We start from the raw sequence: 25655 nt of genomic DNA on the forward strand, positions 1-25655 counted from the left end.
ATCCCACTACCACAGGGAGATAGGGAAAGTGAGGTATTATATTTTCCTATTTCACAGATGGAGAAATCAAATCGGGAAATGGCAGAGCTAAAGGCAAACAAATCAATGGCGAAATAAATACTGGAATCCAAGCCTCTAACTTTAAGTCTGCAATATAGAATCAAGACTGTTGAAGAATGTCAGAAAATATTACACACAATAATGAAGAGCCCAAAAAGAGGAGCCAGAATGAAAACATTCTCTGCATTCTTTTAATTAAACCTAGCTCTGTTAATCACATGACAGAAGATCACCTATGTTCAAAAATATAATCAGTCAGAAAAAAAAACAATGTTCTAATAAATAACAATCAGATTAAATAAATTTTTAAGTGCCATGCCTTGGTTCCTACAATGGCCAGTTAACCCAGAAAGAAAAACACTTGTCCCTGGAAAAATAAGATGATAATATATAGATATAAGTATTATAGTATAAGGTTGTTTCTTCAGGTTTCTCTTTTTTTGAAATCCCAAACTTGTATCCCCAAAACTTACTCTTTGTTATTGTTCTTTTGTTGGTCAAAAAAAAAACAAAACAACTTTCCAACTAGCATTTGGAAACACACTTTTCAAGTCTAAATCCTCTACCAGTAACAAAGTGAATAAACTACTTCAGATGGTTATTAATTCTAAGAATGAGGAAAGCAACATAAAAATAAACCTTTTTACAAACTATTCTTTTGTGAACAAATAAAACCATTTGTTCCAAAAAACAGCTTTTATTTGATGTCTGGGAGAGGAGGTTTACTCAACCTCTTCACTTTTTCTTTTCCGCCAGTCTTTGTCAGCTCTAATTTGGAAAGGTCATTGATTCTTCAAGTGTCAGCTAATGTTGCTTAATGAAACCATCATGATGCGTTCATGATAGACACAGCAAAAGCTTTTGGAGATGAGAACAAATCCCCTTTTCAGATAATTTTACACCTTTATTCACATGGACCTAAAGCATTAATTACCAAGTCAGTATGAGGGAAAGAGGAACAGATGAGGAGATGAGAGTTAATTGAATGTTCAGTAAACTCACCTATCCACCTTGCTCTCTATGTTGCCTATGCATTTGGCAATTGGATACTCACCCCAGCCCCACAGCACTTACATACACATCCTTATACTTTACTACTTCCCCATCTGTAATTTATTTTACTGTCTCCCCTTGTAGACTGTAAGTTAATTGTGGGCAGGGATCATGTCTACCTACCCTATTATATTGTACTTTCCCAATCAATACAGTGCCCTGCACAGAGTGAGGACTCAAAAAATATCATTGATTTTACTACTGATGAGGGTGTGTGGAGAGTTACAAAGGGAGTTGTGGTATGAGGAAACACAGAGAGGCAAGTCAAAACCATTAAACTGTTCCAAAGTCACCTCTACATCAGAGCTTGGACCTTTATTAACTTGTCAGATAGGCCAGGCCTAGTGGAAAGATCACAGGCCTGCGAATCAGAAAAACTGGGTTCTAATACCACCTCTACATTTGCCTGCTAAGTGACCAGGGCCAAATCACTTAACTTCTCTGATTCTCAGTTTCCCCATCTGTGAACTGGAGATTACATCCTACGGCCTCCCACTCAGACTGTAAGTTCAACGTGAGGCAAGGACTGCGTACACACAGACCTGATTAACTAGGAACAGGGAACATGTCTACCAACTCTGTTATATTGCACTTTCCCAAGCATTTAGTATAGTGCTCTGCACACAATAGGAAATCAATAAATCATTTATTGATTCATCTATCCCATTGCTAAATTGGCACATACTAAGCACTTAAATGCCATTATTATCATTATTATTATATGGTTAGCCTTTAAATAGTTTAATTTGTTCTTTCCATCAATTTCAGTTCTCTATGCAGTATACCGTGGAGCAGCACTGTCCCTTTTAGTTTTCCTCTCCACACCCAGGCTAAACCCCAGTCTAAAGAAAAGCACAGGAACAATGGAAGGAGTCAAGTCTGGCCCAACCTGGATGAGTGTTTGGGAGGTCCAGCCTGTCACGGCCAATGGGCTTATTGACCTGAGTCTATATGGGCACTATGACAAGGTTTTGTATTTTTATTCAATTTTGCAAATGTTTTATAGTCTTCATTAAGCACTTATTATGTGCCAGGCACTGTACTAAGCATTGGGGTAGATACAAGATCATCAGGTTGGATACAGTCCATGTCCCATATGGGTCTCAGAGATTTACTCCTCATTTTACAGATGAGGTAACTGAGGCCCAGAGAAGTTAAATGACTTGCCCAAGGTCACATAGCAGATATGTGGCAGAGCCAGGATTAGAACCCAGGTCCTATGGCTCCCAGGCCCATGCTCTTTCCATGAGGCCACACTACTTCTCCATGCTGCAACTGGGAAAGCAGAGGTACAGAGAAGTTAGGTGACTTGCCCTCATCACATAATCAATCGTGAGAAGTCCAGGTTCTCCCATTCTCAGGACAGCAGTGTTTCCTCACATTTTGATGGGAATACAAAAATGAAATACTACAAATCCAGTCTGTGTAGCTCATTTGTACATTATTAAACAACAGCAAAAAAAAAAACCCAACACAAAATACAAGGTGACACTTAACTGTTATTTTCAAATGTGAGCAACTATCTGAATTTTTTTTTAATGGCATTTGTAAAGTGCTTACTATGTGCTGGGCACTCTATTAAGCTCTGGGGTAGATACAAGCTAATCTGATTTGACACAGTCCATATCCAATATGGGGCTCACGGTCACACAGGAAGAAAAGTGGCGGAGCCCGAATTAGATCCCAGGTCCCATGCTCTATCCATCAGGCCATGCTGCTTTTTTCAACGTAGTCTTGATAGTAAGTATGAGTGGCTTATTTCACTTCATAATTTATCTTAGAAAAAGGATAACAAAGATTTAAATCTTATAAGTAGTAAGCAAATAATATTAGTTGCAGGACTACGAAGATGTATAAATCAATGTGGCATTATGAAGATGGTGTGGAAAGTTTTAAGAAACTAAGACTTGAAAGGAAAGAAACCAAAGGGGAAACCAACTCCAGGAGATACAGGAAAAGGGGAAATAACAGAAATTGAGAGCAGTTGTACCAAGAAGAGTAGAGATTAGGAAAACACCAAGATAACCAAGAGAATTCACAATTTTTCCTGATAAGTATCTCTTATCTAAATTTTATCAATTGGTACACTGAAAGACATGCAGAATTTTTAACTGAATGGCTGCTGTCTTTCACTAAAAACATATCCTTTAGCATATAATGAACTATATTCAGTACAGTATTTCCATGTACAATAGAAAATTAAGTTGTCAGACAAATTGCTACTGTGCCCTAGCTAATGTGTGGCATTTGCAGTCCTCCTGAATGTCAAAAAACTTGGCCTTTAGGAATATAAGACTTAAATGAATACTGAACATAAGCTGCAATAAACTTGCACTATCCTTTTTCTCAGATGAACGAAACCATTAAGAGATGGTACTGGCCATTTTCTCCACCTATAATTTATTTCAATGTCTGTCTCCTCCACCAGACTATAATTTCCTCAAAGGCAGGGACTGTGTCTACTAAATCTACCGCACTCTCTTAAGTACTTAATACAGCACTCTGCACACAGTAAGTGTTCACCACCACTGACTAATTCTATACAAAATATTTTTTAATGGTATTTGTTCATTGCTTACTATGTGCCAGGCACTGTACTAAGAGCTGAGGTAGATCAAGCTAATCAAGTTGGACACAGTCCATGTCCCACATAGGGCTCGCAGTCTTAATCCCAATTTCTCAGATGAGGTAACTGGGGCCCAAAGAATTTAAGTGACTTGCCTAAGGTCACACAGCAGACAAGGGGCGGAGCCGGAACTAGAACCCAGATCCTCTGACTCGCAGGCCCGTGCTCTACCCACTAGGCCATGCTGCGTCTCAAAAACAATATCTTATTATTCCTCATCAACTATCCTTAAGTTTTGAATTTAGTTTTCGGATAGTCAATATACTTGCATGGTCGATAAAGAGAATACCAGCAAGGTACCTGGAAATAAATACAACCAGTTCTGCCATGCTCATGTTTTCAATATGCATATATTGGCTAGAACACGATTAAGACTGACCAAGGGAGCCCACTGAAACTAAGCGTGCCACATTATCGGAGAAATGGCCTGTGTGCATGCATATCTGCTCATCCCTCCTCTAGCTCCCTTGTCCAGCCTCTCAAGCTCCCCTTCACCCTTAAATGCCTTCCCTCATCATCAGTTTCCTCCCCCCTCATCCTTCCCCTCCTTATCTCCTCAAAGTCCCCATAACCACACTCCAAGCATCCCCCCATGCTCGAAATCAACGACTTGCACATCTGAAATAGGCTAAGGAAGAGAACAAAAAACACAAAGTATGACATAAATTATAGTACTTTTGGTGCTTTCTGCTCATTCGCAGGCACTTTAAGGTTTATGTGTCTAGGAGACTCAATTTGCAATTTCTTTAAGTGATTATTGCTTTTCAATGGGAAGAAAGGAGAGGAGGAGAGTTGCTCAGCAGCATGCAATGAATACAGCTTCCAGGCAGAAAAGCCATATTTTTTTAAAAAAGTGTTTCTGTTAATGTCAATACTCTTGTTTTTAAAGACATTGCTGGGACTACAGTAACCTCAACAGAACAACACTTCAATGTCAGATGAGCCAGCTAGTGCCTGATTTTGCTGAAAGGACAGATTTTAGCATTCCATGGGCTCCAAAGAGATAAGCTGTTTCTGCCAGTGAGGATAAGAACTATTTCAAAACCAGAAATCTTAAAAAAAACTTGGAAAAATGGAGGGTTTCCTCCTAAAGAGCTATTTCTTCCCAATCAGAATGAGTAGGTTAAAGTTACTGATGCACTGATATGTGATTACGTAATCTGGAAACGCTATACCAAAATTTAACATTTAACAAACAAAATCTCGCTTCACTGGTATGTAAGGCACAGTATATAGGTTTGGGTACATATGTGAATCGATGTGATTTTTGAAGCTTAGGACCAGTAAATCTAAATTATATTGCTTCTTCATAGGATAGTGTATCCTACTACTGTGTTTTATTTGAAAGAAAGCATATTTCAAAATATTCTGGAGTAAAACTAAGGTATCACACCTCACAAAATCTGAAACAATAAGTCTGACTATTGATTCTCTATAACAAATATAAGCAGGCTTGACTTACATAAATGCCCATTTCAGTACAATGGCAGAAAACTTCAAAGTTTTCAATGTAAACAGGAATCAGAAAATTGCCTCACTTAACATGATTCTGTGTGAGGAAAAAAACAGAATGATTTCCTGGCATGAATGAACGCTGACTTTGAGTCTGGCAATAAATAAAACTAAGATATGTGAACCTAGGTCAACTTAAATAGAAAAAACCCAACAATTTGGTACAGTTCTAAAAATAAGTTGCTGAGTGGAAATGATACTTTCAGCCCTCTGGTCTTCTTTAGTCTGCTTAAATATGGATTGGACAAAACCTACTAAAGTGCTAGAGTTGGCACTTGAAGGGCGCTGTTAAGGGTGTTCTTGGACAATTTACTTATTCCAAAATAGAGAACTCAAAAAAAATTTGGCCAACTTCATTAAACACACAAAATCATTGTTAGAGGAACTTTTACCTCTGTCCATCAAATTGTTTGGTAACTTCTCTCAATCCCCGTTTCCCAGTGCAGTGGGTATCATCATCAATGGTACGTACTGAGCATTTACTATTTGAAGAGCACTGTTCTAAGCCTCGGAAGAGTACAATACAATAGAGTTGGTAAACACTTTCCCAGCCCACAATGAGTAATTCTTCCAGAATTGTCTGCTCTGTGACCTTGGGCCAGTGATTTAACTTCTCTGTGCCTCAATTCCCTCATCTGGAAAATGGGGATGGAGACTGTGGGCCCTATGTGGGACTTGGACTGTGTCCAACCAAATGATCTTATATTTATCCCAGCATTTAGTACAGTGCCTGGAACATAGTAAGCACTTGAGAAATACCACAATTATTATTATTATTATTATTATTGTTATTATTATTAGAATGAGTGCTTTGGTTAAAACACAATGGCTGAATGGTGAATGATCCTCTGACGTGACCCTAACCTGACATAGCGCGGAATGTCAGAAAAATTGGTTTTAAGTACTAAAATGCGAGGTTTTCTTTAGGGATGAAAGTAAAAATACTTAACTTTTCTCCACATAGTAAGCAATCAAACATGATTGATTGATCTAAAACTACAGTGTAAGTGAATCGGTGCTGCGAGATGAGGGAAAAGGGGCAGTAAACAGGCTGGGGGAGCAAAGCATTTAAAAATCACCACTGCAGAGTGGAGAGTAATAATTATAGTATTTGTTAAGAGCTTTCTATGTGCCAAGCTCTGTTCTACACATTGGGGTAGATACAAGGCTACCAGATCAGACACTTCTGCTGCTGCTGAGATTGGAATGAGCAGGCTGCTTCCTGGAAGAACTGGAGCAACAGAAGCATGGGATGGGTTTTCCCCTGTCCCAACCCTAGAGCAGTCCCGTGTCCTCCGCACCCTACCTGGCTTGCTGCTGAATAATTTAGAAAATTATAATAAAAATAAAAACCTAATGAAAAAAGCATCCTCTTTGAAATAATTCATACCACAATGACTGCTAAAGGTACTTATTGCATTATAAGTGTAGTAATTCATATAAATTGTCTCTACATTAACAACAAATGACACTGGGAGCTGCTCTGTTCCTATTTGCTGGTTTTTAGCAGTATTTCTTATTGAAAATAGCACAGGATTGGGAGTCAGGAGATCTGGGCCTGATTTCCAGCTCTGCCGCTTGCCTGCAGTGTGACCTTGGACAAGTCACTTACAAAACTCCATGATTCTGATTCTTCATCTGTAAAATGGAGATAGAATACCTCCCTTCCTCACAGTCACAGGATTGTGAGCCCTGAATGGGACAGGGATTGTCTCTAATCTGACTATTTTTTTATCTAGCCTAGCGCTTAATGGTCTAGCATTTAGTACAGTGCCTGGAACATAGTAAGCACTTGAGAAATACCACAATTATACTAAATGCTGGACTAAGCCAGTGCTTGGACCATAGTAAATGCCAGTGTTACTAATTTAGCAAGACCTGATTCATTCAACTAGCAGGCCATTTACATTGAACATTTACACACACACCAGCACCAGTAGATGGCACAATCCTTGAGCTGTACTTTTTTCCCCTGTTCCCTGTTTGGCACTCTGTTTACTGCTCATTGCACATTTAGAAATGCAAATTGGAAGTTCAAGTTATACCACATGGGTGTTTGCTTTCTCATTTAAGTGGCAGGTGGCTTTCTGGTGCCCTCCAAATTTTTTTCCTACTGTAATACAAAAAAAAAGTCAGATTTTCCTGGGATGCAATCTATAACGGCTCTGAAACAGGCTCTCTCACTCCTTCCCTCTCTTTCCCATAGTCTTTACTATTACAGTGCTTCAGATTTCCATGCACATGTTGCCAGTATTATATTTAGCTGTGCTCATTGCTTGCTTAATGAAATATCACCTGACTGACATCTATCTTCCCAAGAAAAGTGAACTCTCTATGCTAGGGGTTGGCGGTGCAGCGGGGAGACTCTAAACTTGCCTGCTTATGGTGAGCTGACTGCAGTGAGGCAGATCTGGCCCAGTGCAATTTTTCTGGGTGCCACTAAACTGTAAGACCGTTATGGGCAGGGAACGTGTCTGCTCATTCTGCTGTATTATACTCTCTCAAGCACTTAGTATAGTGCTCTGCCCATAGAGGAACTCAAAAAATACAACTGACTGATAAACACTTGAGCCAGAAATGCTAGAATCAAGATCATCATTCCTATATGAGTCACTGAGCTGAAAAGTTTAAATGGCCAGTTTAACACAGGTCCACACTTCTGTTCAAATCAATCAACAACCTGATCCACAATTTTGAGTTAATGTCCTCAGGCTTTATTTCTCCATTTGTAAAATGGTTTAAAAGAACAACCAAGTATTTTTCAAGTGCTTTGTATTAATAATAATAATGTTGGTATTTGTTAAGCGCTTACTATGTGCCAAGCACTGTTCTAAGCGCTGGGGTAGACATAGGGGAATCAGGTTGTCCCACATGGGGCTCACAGTCTTAATCCCCATTTTACAGATGAGGGAACTGAGGCACAGAGTAGTTAAGTGACTTGCCCACAGTCACACAGCCGACAAGTGGCAGAGCTGGGATTCGAACTCTTGAGCCCTGACTCCAAAGCCCGTGCTCTTTCCACTACCTGTACCTAGAACTGAAGAACACAGCCCTTTAGCAGAACATATAGATCTGATTAATGCATCTATGAGCTGATGCTACATGAATGTGCAGTATGTATGCTTTAAATGCAATCATTTTTAAGAAAGAGGGATCTTGTGAATAACAAGTACCCAGTGGCACTTTTGCCATGAATTGGACTTCAAGTAAACAGAATGAATTTGACAGATGTTGTGAAGACAGGAAAAATAAAAGGTGGAAGGATCTGAGAAGAGGAGGGAGGAAAAATCCATGCAGGGTTATGGTGAAAAGAAAAGGTTAACAATACTTAAATGATAAAGAAGGTTGCTAGTGATGGGAAGAAGTGTAAGCGACTATTTAAAGCACAAATATTTTTAAGTATGATTTCACTATAGTTTCTTGATTCTGGGGATGGAATCACAATAAACAGCTCCTTCTTTACAATTTTAGATATAAACAGTTAAAAGAAAGTTAAAGTAATTTCACAATGTGCCAGGGGAACTCCAGTTGGCATTACACTGGAAATTCAGTGTAAAATTGAAATATTAATTTCCTTCAATGTTAGGAAGATCAGAATGGTATTTGGAAGTGTTTCTGCTCCCTCAGCGAAGTCACAATTTTTCCAAAATGCTTAATATTGGGGAAAAAAACCCCAAAACAATTCGTATTATCTCAATTTGTCTTGCTAATCAGACTAAACACCAAATTAGATTCCATCAATCCAATCTGAACCAATAAAGTTTGACAGGTACCCCACAGGCCAAATCTCCTGAACGGGAATGGTTTTCATTTTTTTCCCTTCCTCTGAGAAACAAAAGAAAAATCCAGAAAAAGTTGAAAGTTGTAAAAGAAAATGCAGTAGGTGACAAATTTAGTAGGGAACTCTAGGTTGTCCTTCAGAAACTGAAAAAGGAAAAATGCCAACATCAGAGCACATTACAATCACTTCACAATATTGTTTTTGTTTAGGAGCCAAGTTCCAGACTTGAAACTTTTGATAATGAACCAGCAGGGCTTATTTTAAATCAAATAATTTTATGAAATGCACCAAGAACTGAAAGAGACAGGGCTAATTACCAACATTCCTTGATGAATTACTTATCGGTGTGTGGTAAGTCTATGTACGTTTTTGTCTTGATCCCCAAATTTATCCCTTACTTATTTCTGAGGAGGTTAAAGGACATGAGGTTAATTAAGGCACCAACACTGAAGACAGAATCACTTAAGGTAAGATTTCTTATTTCTAAAGAAAATGTTCCAAGGTTTCACATCCCTGCCTGGTACTTATTAATCTAATTTTTACTAGTTTAGCATGATTGGGAAGAAAAAGAACTAATCTTGTCACCAACGGACAGGTTGAAACTGCCATACAGACCTGAACAAAATACTACATATTGGTTATTTAGCCAAAAAGAAATTCCTTAAGCCTCTCGTGAATGGCAGGAATGTCTTCAGTTTGCCAATTTTAACTTGGTCATTATTTATGTACGCACATATACACTTATATTCCAGTTCTTAAATTGTAACGATTCCAAACCAAGACTAAGCAGAATTAAAGACACTCCAAATGGAGAGCACTAATAATAATAATAATAATAATAATGGTATTCGTTAAGTGCTTACTATGTGCCAAACACTGTTCTAAGCACCAGGATAAATACAAGGTAATCAGGTTGTCCCACGTGGGGCTCACAGTCTTCATCCCCATTTTACAGATGAGGCAACTGAGGCACAGAGAAGTGAAGTGGCTTGCCCAAGATCACACAGCAGACAAGTGGCGGAGCCGGGATTAGAACCCACATCCTCTGACTCAAGCCCATGATCTTTCTGCTAAGCCATGCTGCTTCTCTAATGAGGTTATGGGGTCCAATCTCTTGTGGGATTACTGAAAATTAGAATTTCTAAATGCTTTTATGCTTTTTAGGTTTACTAATCTCATTCTGTGCCCATCTCAATTGCCATTTTAGTCACACTTTTTATACTAATGATCATAAATTACTTGAGAAATCAGAGGACTCTCCATTTGTCAGGAACTAAGTTCATGCTGGTATAAAATTTATGCTAAAATGTATGCTGGTATAAAAAGACAGCAATGCAAACAAATGTTAGAGCAGAAACATCCAGTATTCTGTTTCTAACTTCAGAGATTAAGAGTCAGTCAATGATATTTACTGAGGGCTTGCTGTGTGCAGAGCTCTGTAGTAAATGCTTGGGAGAGTACAATACAGTCCTTTGAAAAATCACCAACTCTTTATGTCTAGGTTTCTGAAATGAATAGATTACACTTTTTAGTATCCTACCTGGAAGGCCTGTGAATGTGTCTCCTGTTCTTATATGTGTTATATGTCATTATGCAATAATAATTAAGCACTTACTATGTGCCAAGCACTGCACTCAGCTCTGGGGTAGATACAAAATAATCAGTTTGGACACAGTCCCTGTACCACATGAGGCTTACAGACTAAATATGAGGGAATAAAATTTAGTCTCCATTTTACAAATGAGGAAACTGAGGCACAGAGAAGTTAAGTGAATTGTCCAAGGTCACTTAGCAGGCAAGCGGCAGAGCCAGGATTGGAACATATGTCTCCTAACTCACAGTCCTGTGTTCTTTACACTAGGCCAAGCTGTTTCCCATTTATGTGCTTGCATAGAGGTTTAACTCTCTATTTGGACGGCTATTTCTCTATGTCTCTAGAGGTGCACATACCCCTTCATGTGCTGGGGTGAGATTTTGTGTCTGTGTGTATTTCCATACATGTAAATGATAAGTGTGGGTTGCATGCATGTGAGTCCGTGTGTTATACCTATACTGAGTTGGGTGTGGAAAAGTCTGTGTGTGTAGACATGGGATTATGTATGCACAGAGGTGGTAAGTGTATGTGTGAGAAGGAGAGAGAGAGAGAGAGAATCTGGTATATGTGCACAGGTTTGTGAGTGAGTGATGAGTGCACTGGAAGGAGCTATGTGTCTTGGAAGGTTTGAGTGTACATGGGGAAAGAAAACAGCTTTGTGTGTTGGGAGAAAGATGTAGGTGGTACTCAGTATGTTGTAATAGGTGTGGATGCTGTGCTTTCTTGGCACATTTCTGTAGCAACAGTAGAGCCAGCTATAGAAACCATTCTATCTCTCTGCCACTGAGAAGATACATGGCAGAAGGAAGGGTCATGCCATCTTCCTTATGGTGGGCAACAATTTTTCCTCTCCTGACCATATTTACCCAGACTCCGCTGAGCTCCCCACCAGTTTCATACAATATATACGATGTACTGCATGAATCTATGGGTATGGCCATCCCAGAGTAAGTGCCACCTCAGAACACATGCTGCATTCACGATTTTCTGATTTAAACCAGCATCTATTAAGTGTCACCATGGATGCTTTGTTCAATCACTATAGGCAAGTCAATTCCCTCTCTGCCCTCTCCTCCCCTATTCACACATTTGTCCTGCTTTCTTCCATTCCCAGAAGTTTTCCTACTATCACCCTGCAATCCCGAACTCAGTCTCTCTCTTTTTTAAAAAAATGGTATTTAAGTGCTTACTATGTGCAAAGCACTGTACTAAGCACTGGGGCAGATACAAGCTAATCAGGTTGGATATAGTCCATGTACCACATGGAGCTCATAGTCTTAATCCCCATTTTACAGATGAGGTAACCGAGGCACAGAGAAGTGAAGTGACTTGCCCAAGGTCACACAGCAGACAAGTGACAGAGATGGGATTAGAACTCAGGTCCTTCTGATTCTCAGGCCTGTGTTCTATCCACTAGGCCAAGCTGCTTCTCTCCTGCTTATCCCCACCCTCATGCTCTAGCACTATTTTCCCTTTTTAAAAAATTAACCCTAGTGAAGGCCTCATGTGCAGCCCTGCCCACCCTTGCCATTTCCCTGCCCCCAGCCATGGGAACAGGGCAAGGACAGGCCGAATCGGGGCAACGGCTGAAGCTGCAGGTGTGGTTGCCAATGCCATCATACCACCCCATTTCCTATTCTATTCTCAGCTTGTTTTACACAAAAGGGCTAAGGGTCAGGAGGTGGATATAATCTATGAAGGGTAAGGAAGAGGGAAGGGGTAATGCAAAGGCCCTGATGTGGACACTTTGCCTACAGCAACAACTGCTACTGTGTTTGAAGTTCAAGCAAAGGAAAAAAAAAGTGTTGGAGTATTGGTTGGGGGGTGGGGAGTAGGTTTAGGATGCAAGAGGGACAGAAAACTCTCTAAGAACAAGAGAATGGAATGGATGAAGGGGTGGAAGGAAAATAAGTGACTCTTAGAGAAATATTTATTTACCAAGAGCGGGTGGCCATCATGCTAGACCTGGGTTGGGATTGGAATAATAATAATTGTGGTATTTGTAAATCACTTACTATGTGCCAAGCACTGTCTACACACTGGAGTAGACACAAGGAAATCAGATTGGACACAGTGAAACCTAACTGCATGTAAATCTATGGGAGAATGTTGAATCCCAATTCATGATACAACCACAGTGCATTGGAACATAACTCACCTGTCTCCTGGGGAACACCTGTACTGAAAGGAATTGGAAGCAAATTAGAATTTTTTTATATATATGTGAATGTTAAGCAGATGCATTAGAAGAATTAAGATTCCATCGTAAGAAGGCTGGTTTCGACCAGCTTTGCAAATAGTTACCATTGGTGAGTAAATGGCAGTAAGAACAATAATAATAATAATAATAATAATAATGTTGGTATTTGTTAAGCGCTTACTGTGTGCCAAGTACTGTTCTAAGCGCTGGAGTAGATACAAGGTAATCAGTTTGTCCCACGTGGGGCTCAGTCTTCATCCCCATTTTACAGATGAGGGAACTGAGGCCCAGAGAAGTTAAGTGACTTGCCCAAGGTCACACAGCTGACAAGCGGCGGAGCCAGGACTAGAACTCACGACTTCTATCTCCCAAGCCAGTGCTCTTTCCACTGAACCACGCTGCTTCGTTTTCAACTCATTGTGGGCTTAAAGATATAATCTCAAGGTCTACTTGAGGGATCATCTCTGGAGCCTTCCCTTCTCTCCGGAGCCTTGATCCCAGCGTTCTATCCCTACCCCCGTCCCTCCCCCAACCTTCAGATACCCCTAGCTTCAAATAGGGGCTGGGGGTAGGGAAGGCAGCAGAAAGAGGGAAGTAAAGAGGGAAGGAAGGCTAGCAGGACAGGGATTCTCATGGAAAAATCCCTGAAATAAACCTTCAAATTTCAAAATGAAAGAAGTTAGTTTTATACAGTGTCTGGTACAAAAGTAAGTGCTTAACAAATACCATATTTATTCATTATTTTACCTTCCAGAAATAACTCAATCAAATAACAAATAAATAACCAGTCACCAGGTAACAACTTGTATCAGAAAGGTTCAGGCTATCTGAAACTCAGAAACTTTCATGGGAAATTCATGCTTCCAGCCCTATTCCCTTCCTCCACCGTTTTTCCTGAGTTCCTCACTTCAGCAGCACCTTGGGTCTCAGAGGGCCTCCCTTTTTTTTTTTTCCTTAGAGAAAGAGGCTGTGATCAAGAAGAAAATGTTTTGTGGCCACGGAAGAATCATTTGTTTTCTTGGTATTGTTTTGGAGCAGCACTCCAATCAAATAGCATTTCTTCAAAGTTGTTTAGAAAATTTCTATTAGGTGTTGTAATATAATGGCTACAATAAAATACATGTAGTATATATAGGAATCAGAAATGAGAATCTGATTCCTTAGTTTATAAATGCTGAAATTGAGCCCTAAAAAGGTAAATCAATCTTTACAGTATTTACATTAATTTAGGATACCTTTTATCGATTGTGGTAATACCCATGTTTTTATTTTTACTTTTCTTTAATGACTGAACCACCCACAACTCAACCTTTAAAAGAAAATAAACAATATCTTTCCTGTGCAGGATCTATAGATCTCAAAACTACACACAATTTTATATTGGGTGTATATCCTGACACAATTTATGCCAGAAATATAGTTGAACCCAGTGCTCTGGGACCAGGGATCAACCAGGTGCTTTGATAATAAATCAAATCAAGAGAAAGGGACATAGAAGAGACTGACTGATGAGCATGAAGGAGATAGGGCAATGTGCAGTGACCCTTCCTTAGTTTCAAGACACTACAGTCACGTATAAGATTTGCCATTAGTCAAAAGACTCTTACACAAATTACTTTGCCCTTGACCAGAAGATTAACACCGAGGAGAAATCTTAATCAGGGCGGACTATTTAGGAAAATAGATGTTAAAGACTCATTACAACAACGTCAGAAGAAAGCCCCGGAAGAAATAGTTCTCAAAAGGAATTTACAAATCAGATCCAAATACCTTCTTGAAGATGGTGGGTCTTAAATACTGCTCAGAATATTTAGGTGGGAGAAATTGTTTTGAATGGCTTTCTTTGAGCACTTACACTCTACTAGACTTTTACTGGAGTGATAAATGATAATATGAAAATGACATATACAGAATTAACTTCCAAGGGCAGCAATATAAAGAATTCTATGATACTGAGTAACTTAATTTCCCCAGTATTAAAGTCACTGGGGATAGTAATGAAGTTTATAATAAAAATCAATGCAGGAACCTTAAGCACACTTGTCTGAAGTGCAGGATTAACAACATCTTTTTGCTTATGGAGACACTGGGACACAGTAAAGTTAAAGGCCTATGTCTTAATTCATGCATAAATGGCAGTTGAGTGATGAGTGAGATACAGATTTTCTGACTTTATTCACCTTGTGCTTTGACTGGTCTTGCTGCTTTACATTCCATTTTATATAAAAGGCACCAAAATTTTAATAATACCTTTTACAAATGTTTATTTATTAAGAGCATTAAGGAGTAGAATCCCAGATAATAGGTGACCTTAAAAGGTCAACTGAAAGTGCTAAAACCCAGCTTACTCACTTATTAATGGTTCTCCAAAAGTGTATAGCACATTATTTCTTTTAATAATTTCTACAAAGACAAGCAGGATGTAAATTCATCATGACATAAATCACCTTATAAATGTGAAATACTTCAGTGTTAAGGAGAAACAGAGCAAAATATTGGTAATCTGGTGTATACTGTCCTTACTCCAATCATAATTTTAATCAAACTAATTTTAAGACTGCAGAATTCTATGGAGATTTGATAGCAAATACTGTTCGCTACATATTTGCATATTACCCCTGTAAAGCAGATATATTAGAGTCCTAGCTGATCTTCCTTCCCCCCTCCCATCCCCTGACCCCTGCCAAAAAAAAAAAAAATTTGAAACTCTGTGGTAATACTGAGCATTAAAAAGTAATGCAGTTCAAACAAATTTGACATTTGCCTATGATGCATGACAAAAATTTAAAATACTCTGCACTGAAACGGTTTCATAATAAGGCAAAATAACTCTACATTTGTTTGGTAGAAACCTTTTTGGTTGTCATGAATTGTCATTACAGGTTACAGTAAACCTATGTTATAATGGAGGAAGGCTTAATGCAAAATATATTTCTCTATTTTTTCCTTATTTTTTCCTCCTAAAGTGCTTACTATACATGATCACTTAGTTGGCATGTGTACACAAAATAATTCATATTAAACAACTGGACACTAAGACCGTAACAGAGAATACATTTTGTTTTCATACTCCAGTATATGACTTTACTCAAGAATAATTTATATTTGATACTCTGTTTTATACTGAAAGTGTAACTTTCATAATACATTTTAAACATTCAACTCATCTTTTTCAGATCAAAGGGCACTAAACCCAGTCGAAATGATCACCAAATTTAAATATTCTCCAATCATCCACTTAGATTGTTCTTTCCAATTTCATGAACAAATTTAGTTGTATGCGTATCCACTTGCAGGATTTGCATTGAGATTTTACAGAGTATGATAGGAAAAAAGATTTACTTACTTTCATCGCTAATTATATAGGTCTCATCCAAATCAAATGATGCTTTACAAATTCAAATAATTTATTCTGTATTTCAACTTTGTATATTTTTGAGAAGGAACTTATATTTTGAAGTGCTCAAGAATCTTAAAGGAGGCACCAAAATGCTGAACACAGGCACTCCAACTGACATGCATATGTGCAACTAAATCATTCTAAAATGACAGTTAGACGCATCCTCTGAACTTCCCTTCAGGAAGTTCAAGTGGACATAATGAACTTTTTGCTTCACTTTCTAAAAAATATTATAATGCACTATGTTTATCTGTTTCAGCAACTCTGCCAAGAAAAAGGCACCTATTTCAATCCACATATTTAAATATTCACTTCTGCTGAAAATTGAGCATCAGAAACTAATATCTACTCTCTTCTAAAGTGCGTATAAGCACACTGCATGCTAGATGACCTTCGGTTTATACTATAGGCAAAAGCAATCAGTAAAATACACATTGAGTTATTACTCTGAACTTAATGAAGCGTGCTAGGTAACCTCACTCTTAGAGGTAAGAAATGTTCGAAATCAGTAAAAGGTGACGATAGAGTCTGGTTCACAAGGACTTACCTTTATGAAAAAGGATGAATATTTGTTTATTAATAATGATCCATAAGAAATTCAGTCATACTGTAAATCATACTAAGTACACCATTAAATCTATTTTTAAAGGTTGAATTTTTTATCTCTATCATATCGTTCAGTTATTTATCTATCAAAGAGGCTTCTTATTTGCAAAGTTAGATTTTCCTCATCTTTACAGTCTGAGCAAAATAGAATATCTTTGAACTTGCTCAGAGCCATATTTCTAATCAAGAAATCTATTCTAATCTTGATTCCAGGGTGTAAAGCTATGCCTTTTCCATTTCCTTTATTTTCAAATCAATCAATAGTATTTATTGAGTACTTACTGTGCGCTCATGATAATTCTAGTTTCTTGATGGCAAAAACATTATATACATTACCTTAAGAATAAAAATTCCCAGGGTTTTAGGTTGATCTGAATAGCTTTCTATAATATTGATTTTTTAAAACTTAAGTGGACCAAAATGATTTCCAATCTTGCTTTCTATAGAGACTATAGTAAGCATCAACAACTGATAACTAGTATAAAAACTTACTTCGCTTACTGGTTGGCAGCATGTAATAAAATTTGGAGCAAAACACAATCGCTAGAAAACAAATATAGTGATAACTTCTTGTTTTTGCAGTTGGGGTCATTTGCTTTTCACATTAACAGAATGTGACTACCTGAACTGTCTACATGTGCGAAACAAAGTCTATTCTTAGATTTGGTTCAATTTTCTCTAGTAATTAGGAAGCTATATATCTCCAAATAGAAAGACTCTAACAAGCTCCTGCAGCTCCATGTTTAACAAAAAGCAATTAACTCATCTGAGTAAAAGGATTACAGTGGTTGAAAACTCACCCAAGTTTAAAGACTAAGGAAATTTTGTCAAGGGGTTACTTTCAATTTTTTAAAATACATAAATTGCATATGAAAGTAACCAAATTAAAAGACCAAATAAAAATAATTTGGTGATAGGAGAAGAGGGAATTTTTTTAAATATACCAGACCTCTAGCTATCACCAAGAAAAGTTGCCATTACTGCCAATAATGGCTACTTTTCAATATTTAACACTAAATGTTCACGCTTTTCTCTAATATTTAGTCTGTTTATCTTTTCTGACAAAATGTCATATTCCCACTTTGCTGCATTCCCCATCCACAAATGTCACCTTAAAATGTTTCCCACTACATGAAATACATCTAGATAAGTGCAACCCTAGGAAAAGGAAATAAGTCAGAAGTGTTAATGAAAAACAGAAATGATCACATACCTTTAAGACTTCCATTGGCACCTGGGTAGCAGGAGGAAGGCTAGTAGGGACACTGACGTTAATGGCTGGTGTTTGACTCACAGGTACTCTCTGTTGCATGAACTGGGCTGCCTGTTGCTTCTGTTGCTGCTCACGCCGCTCTTGCTCCTGCATCTGCTCACGCATGAGCTGCTGTCGTAGCAAAATTCGTGATGTCATACCAGAGGCGCTTAGCGGAGGCTTGGATGCCCCTGGATGCTCCGTTGAACTGCTGTGAGAAGGCCAAAAATGAAGACAATTTACCTTTCTAATTACTTTATTTTTTTGGTGGGGGGCAGGAAAGGGGAGGAGGCCTGAATTTACACCAAAATGTGAAATCAGATTTCATAAGCATATTCAGCCATGAAACTATATTCAGTGAATTTAGAAGTCAAGAATCGATCAAATTTTTCATTAGCAAATGATTTTAAATTGATCATATTTCTTTCTGAAAATCCTATTTTTCCCCAAAACATCAAAGTACAGATTGTTCATTATCAACAATCATGGTATATGTTAAGTGCTTACTATGTGCAAAGCACTATTCTAAACACTGGGGGGATACAAGGTGATCAAGTTGTCCTACGTGGGGCTCACAATCTTAATCCCCATTTTACAGATGAGGTAATTGAGGCACAGAGAGGTTAAGTGACTTGCCCAAAATCACACAGCTGGCAAGTGGCGGAGTTGGGATTAGAACCCATGACTCCCATTAAGCCATGCTGCTTTGTGATAACATGTACCAGCAATTTTAATAGGACGTCATATTTAAAAAAGAATTGCTTGATTTTCTTATGCCTGAACCTATACTATAACCTGAAGTTATTTTTTGTGCTCAGAGCAGGAGAACTAGCCTATATTCCAGTGTTGATGTACATTGCTGTATATTACTGCAGTCAACAATAAAAGGTTGAAAATGGTTTGCTATGGGAAAAAACATCACTTGGTATTTTCCAACCACTAGAAAATGCAAATTGCAATTGATGATCACATAATACTAGCTTCAGACGGTATACCAAGTAAGCAACCACCTCCGGGTGCAAGGGTAGAGGGGGTGGCGGGTATGGGCATGGAGGCGGTTAAACACTGAAAATCCCCTGCATGATTCTGAAGTGGTGCCCAGAAAGGGGAATGTACTTAGCCCTGGAGCAGTGGGATCTGGATGGAGATCCCCTGAAAGAAGTGCTTGAGGTCTGTGGTTCAAATGGGCATGCCTTCATCAGGTTAGGTTGCATGTGCATGTGGCCTACGGTGGTGTCATCTTACAGGCTGTAGGCACAAGCAGCATAAAGGGATGACAACAAATTTGCCCTGGACAGCCTAACATAAAAATGGCTGATAATACTTCAGTCTTTCATAAATTGCCCAAAGTATCTGCCTATATTCATTACAGTCACATAAACTCGTAGGACGGATGGTTGAAAAGATGAAGTGACTATATCTGCATTAATGACTAAAATCTCTCCATGTAAAGTCAGAAAAATCTAAGAGTTAACATCAAATCCAAAGAGTCATATTATAAATGAGACATCAGCTCTGAAAAAAAGCCACAAGCATGGTGTGGAGTCCTTCAGGACCAGCTAAATCACTGGAAGATGTCAGACTTGACAAGTTAGTTCTTGCATACTGTGTTATAAAACAGGGTCTTCCCTAGATAGGGAAGAGTACTAAACTGCTGACCCAAGTTAATGTTTAAATTTTTCTTCCTTAAGATATTGTAAAGCTCATAAAATAGAGATGCTGTAGATAGAAATATAAGAGATTTGGTGGCATGGGGGCGGGAAACTGTTTGTAACATGTTTCCTTTGAGATATTGATCTCTGAATTCAATTCAGCAGAAATACACTGACAAATTAATCTTCACTAACCTTCTGGGATTGGGTTAAATTAACTTTTGGAACTCCTAGGTACATCCCCATTGTCTTTGCTGGGATTTTTACTACAAAGCAAGAAAGGTTGAACTCGTGTGGAATTACTCTCACAAATATCCCATTAATGAGTCTAACCAGAAGAGCCACATTCAGTTCTTCCCTAAAGCCACATGCATTTGACCTAGACTGATAATGGGAAATTAGGGAGTGTTGTCCAACAACCCAAGCCCATGTGGGAGGAGGTGGCTTTTGGATGGTGCCCGAATGGGTGACTGCTACAGTATGAGTTTTCTTTACTGCAGGGTTCACAAGAATGCAATCTCTATAAGAGAACCTCTGTGTGGGTGCCAAGGAAAAATTTCTCAGCATCACCTAGAATGTGAAGGGATGGGCCCTTAAATTCACCAGATGCTATTAGGAATTGAGCATGTCCATGGATTACAGCATCATGCTAGTAGCCAACGAGGAAGGCATTAAGTGCTGAAAGTCCAGGCCACTCATGATGAATCCATTTTTCACAACATGAATCACTTAGATTCCTCCCATTCTACGGCAGATCACTGTCCTAAGTATAATGGCAGTGTGTGTGGCTGGGGCCTTCTGGGACTGATAATAATAATAGTCATATTTTTTAAGTGTTTATTATGTGCCAGGCACTGTACTAAGCACTGGGGTGCATACATGCCAATCAGGTTGGACACAGTCTCAGTCCCTCATGGGGCTCACAGTCTCAACCCCCATTTTACAAAAGAGTGAACTGAGGCACAGACAAGTGAAGTGACTTACCCAAGGTCACACAGCAGACAAGTGGCAGAGCCGGGATAAGAACCCATGACCTTCTGACTCCCAGACCTGTGCTCTATCCACTACACCATGCTGTTCTCTAACTGGGTCCCCCCAAAAACCCAGGAACTTTAGGTAATCTGGTTAGTCAATTAGTAGTACCATCCCTATTATCCTTCCCTTTATTCCTATCCTTAATTTATTTTTATGCCTATCTCCCTCTGTAGACTGTAAGCTCCCTATGGGCAGGGACAGCATCTACCAACTTCTATCATACTGTACTTTCCCAAGCACTTAGTATAGTGCTCTGCACACAGTAAGCACTCAGTAAATACCACTGAATGATTGCCTGTAAGCCCCACTGAGGGGACAGAAATGGTGTCCAATGTAATTATCCTTTATCCACCCCTACACTTCCATCAGGGTTTAGCATGTAACAAGTGCTTAACTAATCCCATCATTTTTATTATACTTTTATATGCCTCTACATGTTTGAATTCCAAGAGTGATTCGCAGCTTCCTGGGGTAGTCAAGTGTTAATAACCTGCTCAATTAAAAACACCTTTTCCAAAGAGGATCCTTCCTACGATCACCTTGAGGTGAAGAGTTTGAGTGCAAGTGCCGAGGCACATGCGGTCATACACCCTTAATTTCTCCTTTGAGATAATAATGTTGGTATTTGTTAAGTGCTTACTATGTGCAGAGTACTGTTCTAAGCACTGGGGTAGATACAGGGTAATCAGGTTGTCTCTCGTGAGGCTCACAGTCTTAATCCCCATTTTACAGATGAGGGAACTGAAGCCCAGAGAAGTGAAGTGACTTGCCCAGAGTCACATAGCTGACAAGTGGCAGATTCGCGATTCGAACTCATGACCTCTGACTCCAAAGCCCGGGGCTCTCTCCACTGAGCCACGCTGCTTCTCTAATAATGATGTTGGTATTTAAGCGCTATGTGCAGAGCACTGTTCTAAGCACTGGGTAAGATACAGGGTAATCAGGTTGTCCCACATGAGGCTCACAGTCTTCATCCCCATTTTACAGATGAGGGAACTGAGGCACAGAGAAGTGAAGTGACTTGCCCACAGTCACACAGCTGACAAGCGGCAGAGTCGGAATTCGAACCCGTGACCTCTGATTCCCAAGCCCGGGCTCTTTCCACTGAGCCATGCCGCTTCCCTTTGAGATCTTCTACGATTAAGGAAAGGTAAAAATGTGCGTAACTTGGAAGAGTAGTTACTGCACTGCACAGCTCAGAGGAATCAATGGAAAGGGGAGAATAAGTAGATGAGAACTGTCAAGTCAAAAGCGATGGAGGCTTGTGAGGCCAATAGATGACAAGACAGGCCTCTGAATTTTCACTCTTGAAACCACTCCAGTCACCTCCTCAGAATCTAGGCACTAGGCTGGAAAGCTGCCCTTCCAAAGGCTGTGTAACTAAAAAGAAGGCTAGAGAAAAATCCCATTTATACGCCTGCAGTTGGTGAATACAAAGGATTCCATTTCAACTCCATTCCTACTCCAACCACCCTACTTCTTTAGCATTATATAACTAGTAGAAAGCTCTTTTAGTTCCATTATTCATACCACAAATCTAAATCCTGGTTTATATCATTAGAAAGTATTTCAAAAGGAAAGTAGTGATCACAACAAACCATATGTGGGAAGGAAAGAGAATGAAGCAGAATTTAAGCAAGACTTTAAAATGTATAATGCAGAAATGCAATGGCATTCTGATACTCAGAGCCAGTTTCAGAGTTGGACCAAGTTGGTGGTTGCCTACTAGTCCTCTAATATTTGGGGGTAGGGGTAGGATGACTTTTTTGGGCCCTGACCCTTCCAGAAAAGTGGCAGAACTGCTCTCTGAACCTTCTAGGCAGGGTGGAGATATTTAAAGAACAGATATAGCTTCCATCCCAGCAGTTCTGCTCATGGAACCTCCCCCAAACTAAATCAAATCCACAGACTTGTTGGATACTAGAACCAAAACTTCCCAGGCTCAATCTAGGGAGGAAGATTCTGAAGGAGCAGAACTGCTGGCATGGCTCAGAAGTTTCACTCCTTAAATAATCTCTCCATTCCCTATTTGGCCAGCCAGGACCACTAAAGTGTTAGTGCTAGTCCTGCTCATTTTTTATTCACTTATCTTCAACATCTCCTCAAAAGAGTTACATTAATTTTTTTTAGTCAACTAACCTTTGCTGTCACCTTGGTTTTTGATTAGAACACAGAAAAAATATGAAATGGAAATTAATTTTATTATTCTGTTTAAGTTTTAACTTTAAGCACTCATTTGCCTCTTAATGAATCCCTTGGTGTTTAATACACTGGTTGTTCAAAATGATCTATCCTGTAGGAATCACTGAGGTGAACTGAAATAGCTTGAAGATGATGAAGTGATGGTTTTCATGGAGTTCAGATTTTTTTTTTCTTTTTTTAGAAAAGATCAAACAAATTTTCCCAAGCAAGAAAATCTCATTTTCCTTTTAAAAAAAAAATGAGGGGGAAAAAAACTGTCTTGCTATTCAAAACCTGTCAGGTTGAAACATTCCCAGAGAGACTGATCCTTTTGATAAAACAAGAGAAAACCTTTGTGCTGTAACTAACGCAGCTGTGGAATAATCGCATTAATTAGCTGCTCAAGACAAGTCATTGACTGTGATACTTGCAAAAGCAAAAAAAAATCTACAACTGTTCAATTAACAGTAAAACATTCTTGCCTCTTAAACCAAAAACAGTACTGCCTGACTTTGTCATTTCAGAACAACTTTTTAAAATGACAGAGGCATCATTTTAAGGGTCTTCTGAAATATTATGCTTGAAAAAAAACTTAAGAAAATAAGGGGCTAAACGAACACAAACCTAAATCCAGCAAAACTCCTTTAATGGTTGTTATATTTAAATGGTTTCTGAAATGTGTTGGGAGCACTGCCCTGCGTTAACACTATAGAATATTTTTTCTGTTGCTAAAAATGATGAACGTTAAATTCAATTAATCCTAGATTTCAGTTTTGCCCTCAATCTTTTCAACATTCTGGTTTGTCTCAAACGAGAATTATTATCACTTTATACGAAAAAAAAACACCCAAGAAATACAGACTCTTAAAACACCACATGCAATGAAAGAGCACAATCTTACAAAATTGACATTAGTACAGTACTGAGCATTAAGCACGAAAAGTACTAGGTAGTACTAATAGTAATGAAGACAGCTGCAAGAATGTTTTTCTTAAAAATAGGATCAAGTGAAAAAAGAATTGACTGTGACTACTGCAGAAAAGTAGTTCTAATTACGTCGTCTTTTCCAGTGCTTAAAGTGACTTTCTTGTAATAGGAACCATTTTCCTATATTACTGCATATGCACTGGACATAACTGCCACAATGTATTAAACAATCATCTATTGGTCTGAAATATTAAGGCCAAATTTCCTAACTTGATTATGATGACAATACAGTCTTTCAGCAGGAATGACTGATATAAGCCTCAGTTCTGAGATCTTTCAGGACCGAGAACCTGCAGGGAAGACTTGATTAATAAAAATAATTAATAATTATTATGGTACTTGTTAAGCACTTAATATGTGCCAAGCACTGTTCTAAACACTAGGGTAGATACAAGTTAATCAGGTTTGACACAGTCCCTGTCTTACATGGGGCTCACACTCTTAATCCTCATTTTAGAGATGAGGTAATCGAGGCCCAGACAAGTGAAGTGACTTGCCCAAGGTCACACAGCAGACATGTGGTGGAGTCGGAATTAGAATCCAGATCCTTCTGACTCCCAGGATCGTGCTCTATCCACTAAGCCACACTGCTTCTGGGAGAATGTGCAATGCCACTCACCCTCTCTCTTCCCTGCCTGTTGTGTTCCAACTGCAATTGCAAAGTAAACGTGTGGTCTTCACCCATGTTAACCAGCTACAGGCAGACCTGGGACTAGAACCCATGGGTGTTGATTGACAGGGCTCTTTCCACTGAACCAGCAATAAGGTTATCTTCTTACCAAAAGGTAACTATAGGCACTGGTAGAGCTATTCTCATTTTATAGAAAATGGATACCTGTTTTTCTTTTCTCAAGACAATCCTAATTTTGAAATTGATTTCTTAAGTCACGTTTGAGTTGGCATCAGGGGTGAAAGGACAAAAATCTCTCTTATCAGAATGACCAGGCATTTAAAACTGCCACCCAGATATCATATGGTAAGGGAAACTGGAATAATGGAAAAATTACAGGACCCCAAGTCTGGCTGGAGGCCTCGTCCTGCTGGACAAAAGAGCTGAAGCAGGGGCAATGCAGGCCAGCTTTTCCACTATTCCCATGATAAGCAGCCCCCGCTCCCCATTTTAGTCATGGCGTGCTTTCTTGGGGCACAGACAATGCTTCTGGTAGCTGCCTGGCTAGCCAGAACACTGGTTTGGCCCCAGGCCTTAGCCTTGGGTGGGGACACCACTGCATTGGCCCAAGTCCACTCCTTGCAGGTTGGGGATGGGGTGGGGGGAAGCCTCCATTTTGAAATAGTTCATGCAGGAATGGCCACACTGGCACTTACTTTTTTACCAGTGTGATGCCCCAGGAATTTCCAATTTACTCTCACCTCTGGATAGCACAGTCATTTTTCCCAGGAGAGAAACTGAGGAATCTTGTCAGAGATACACTTAGGTTTTGCCAATTCCACAAGGCTAAAGAACATATTGTGTGGCCTCTTCCCCATCCCCAAAAATACAGAGAAAAGTTTTGCAAATTTCTAAATATTGATAACTATATAATGGGATCTTCTGCCTAGGGATACCGTCAGTATATGCTATAATTTATGGCATGCTTACTCTGTGCAAAGCACTGAAGCGCTTGAGAGACCTCATAAATCTTGCAAAGCACACCAAGGAATTTGAAACAACTGTCAGATGATTTCTGCATATCCTACCTTTCCAGTATCAAAATT

General features: G+C 39.1%; 1 protein-coding gene across 6 annotated transcripts in view; it reads right to left on the reverse strand.

The window, feature by feature from the left end:
* The window catches only part of MITF (melanocyte inducing transcription factor), a 265387-nt gene that overhangs the window by 80578 nt on the left and 159154 nt on the right, over window positions 1–25655 (reverse strand). For 4 of the 6 annotated variants that reach the window (XM_029051215.2, XM_029051212.2, XM_029051209.2 and 1 more), the window contains exon 2: window positions 18046–18295. In XM_029051215.2, the coding sequence (XP_028907048.1) occupies window positions 18046–18295 (250 nt within the window). Of the gene's footprint in view, window positions 1–12784; window positions 12803–18045; window positions 18296–25655 lie in introns of all 6 variants that reach the window. The other 2 variants (XM_029051211.2, XM_029051210.2) reach the window with 1 other exon arrangement.

This window comes from Ornithorhynchus anatinus, chromosome X1, assembly GCF_004115215.2.
Source record: "Ornithorhynchus anatinus isolate Pmale09 chromosome X1, mOrnAna1.pri.v4, whole genome shotgun sequence".
Taxonomy (NCBI): Eukaryota; Metazoa; Chordata; class Mammalia; order Monotremata; family Ornithorhynchidae; genus Ornithorhynchus; species Ornithorhynchus anatinus.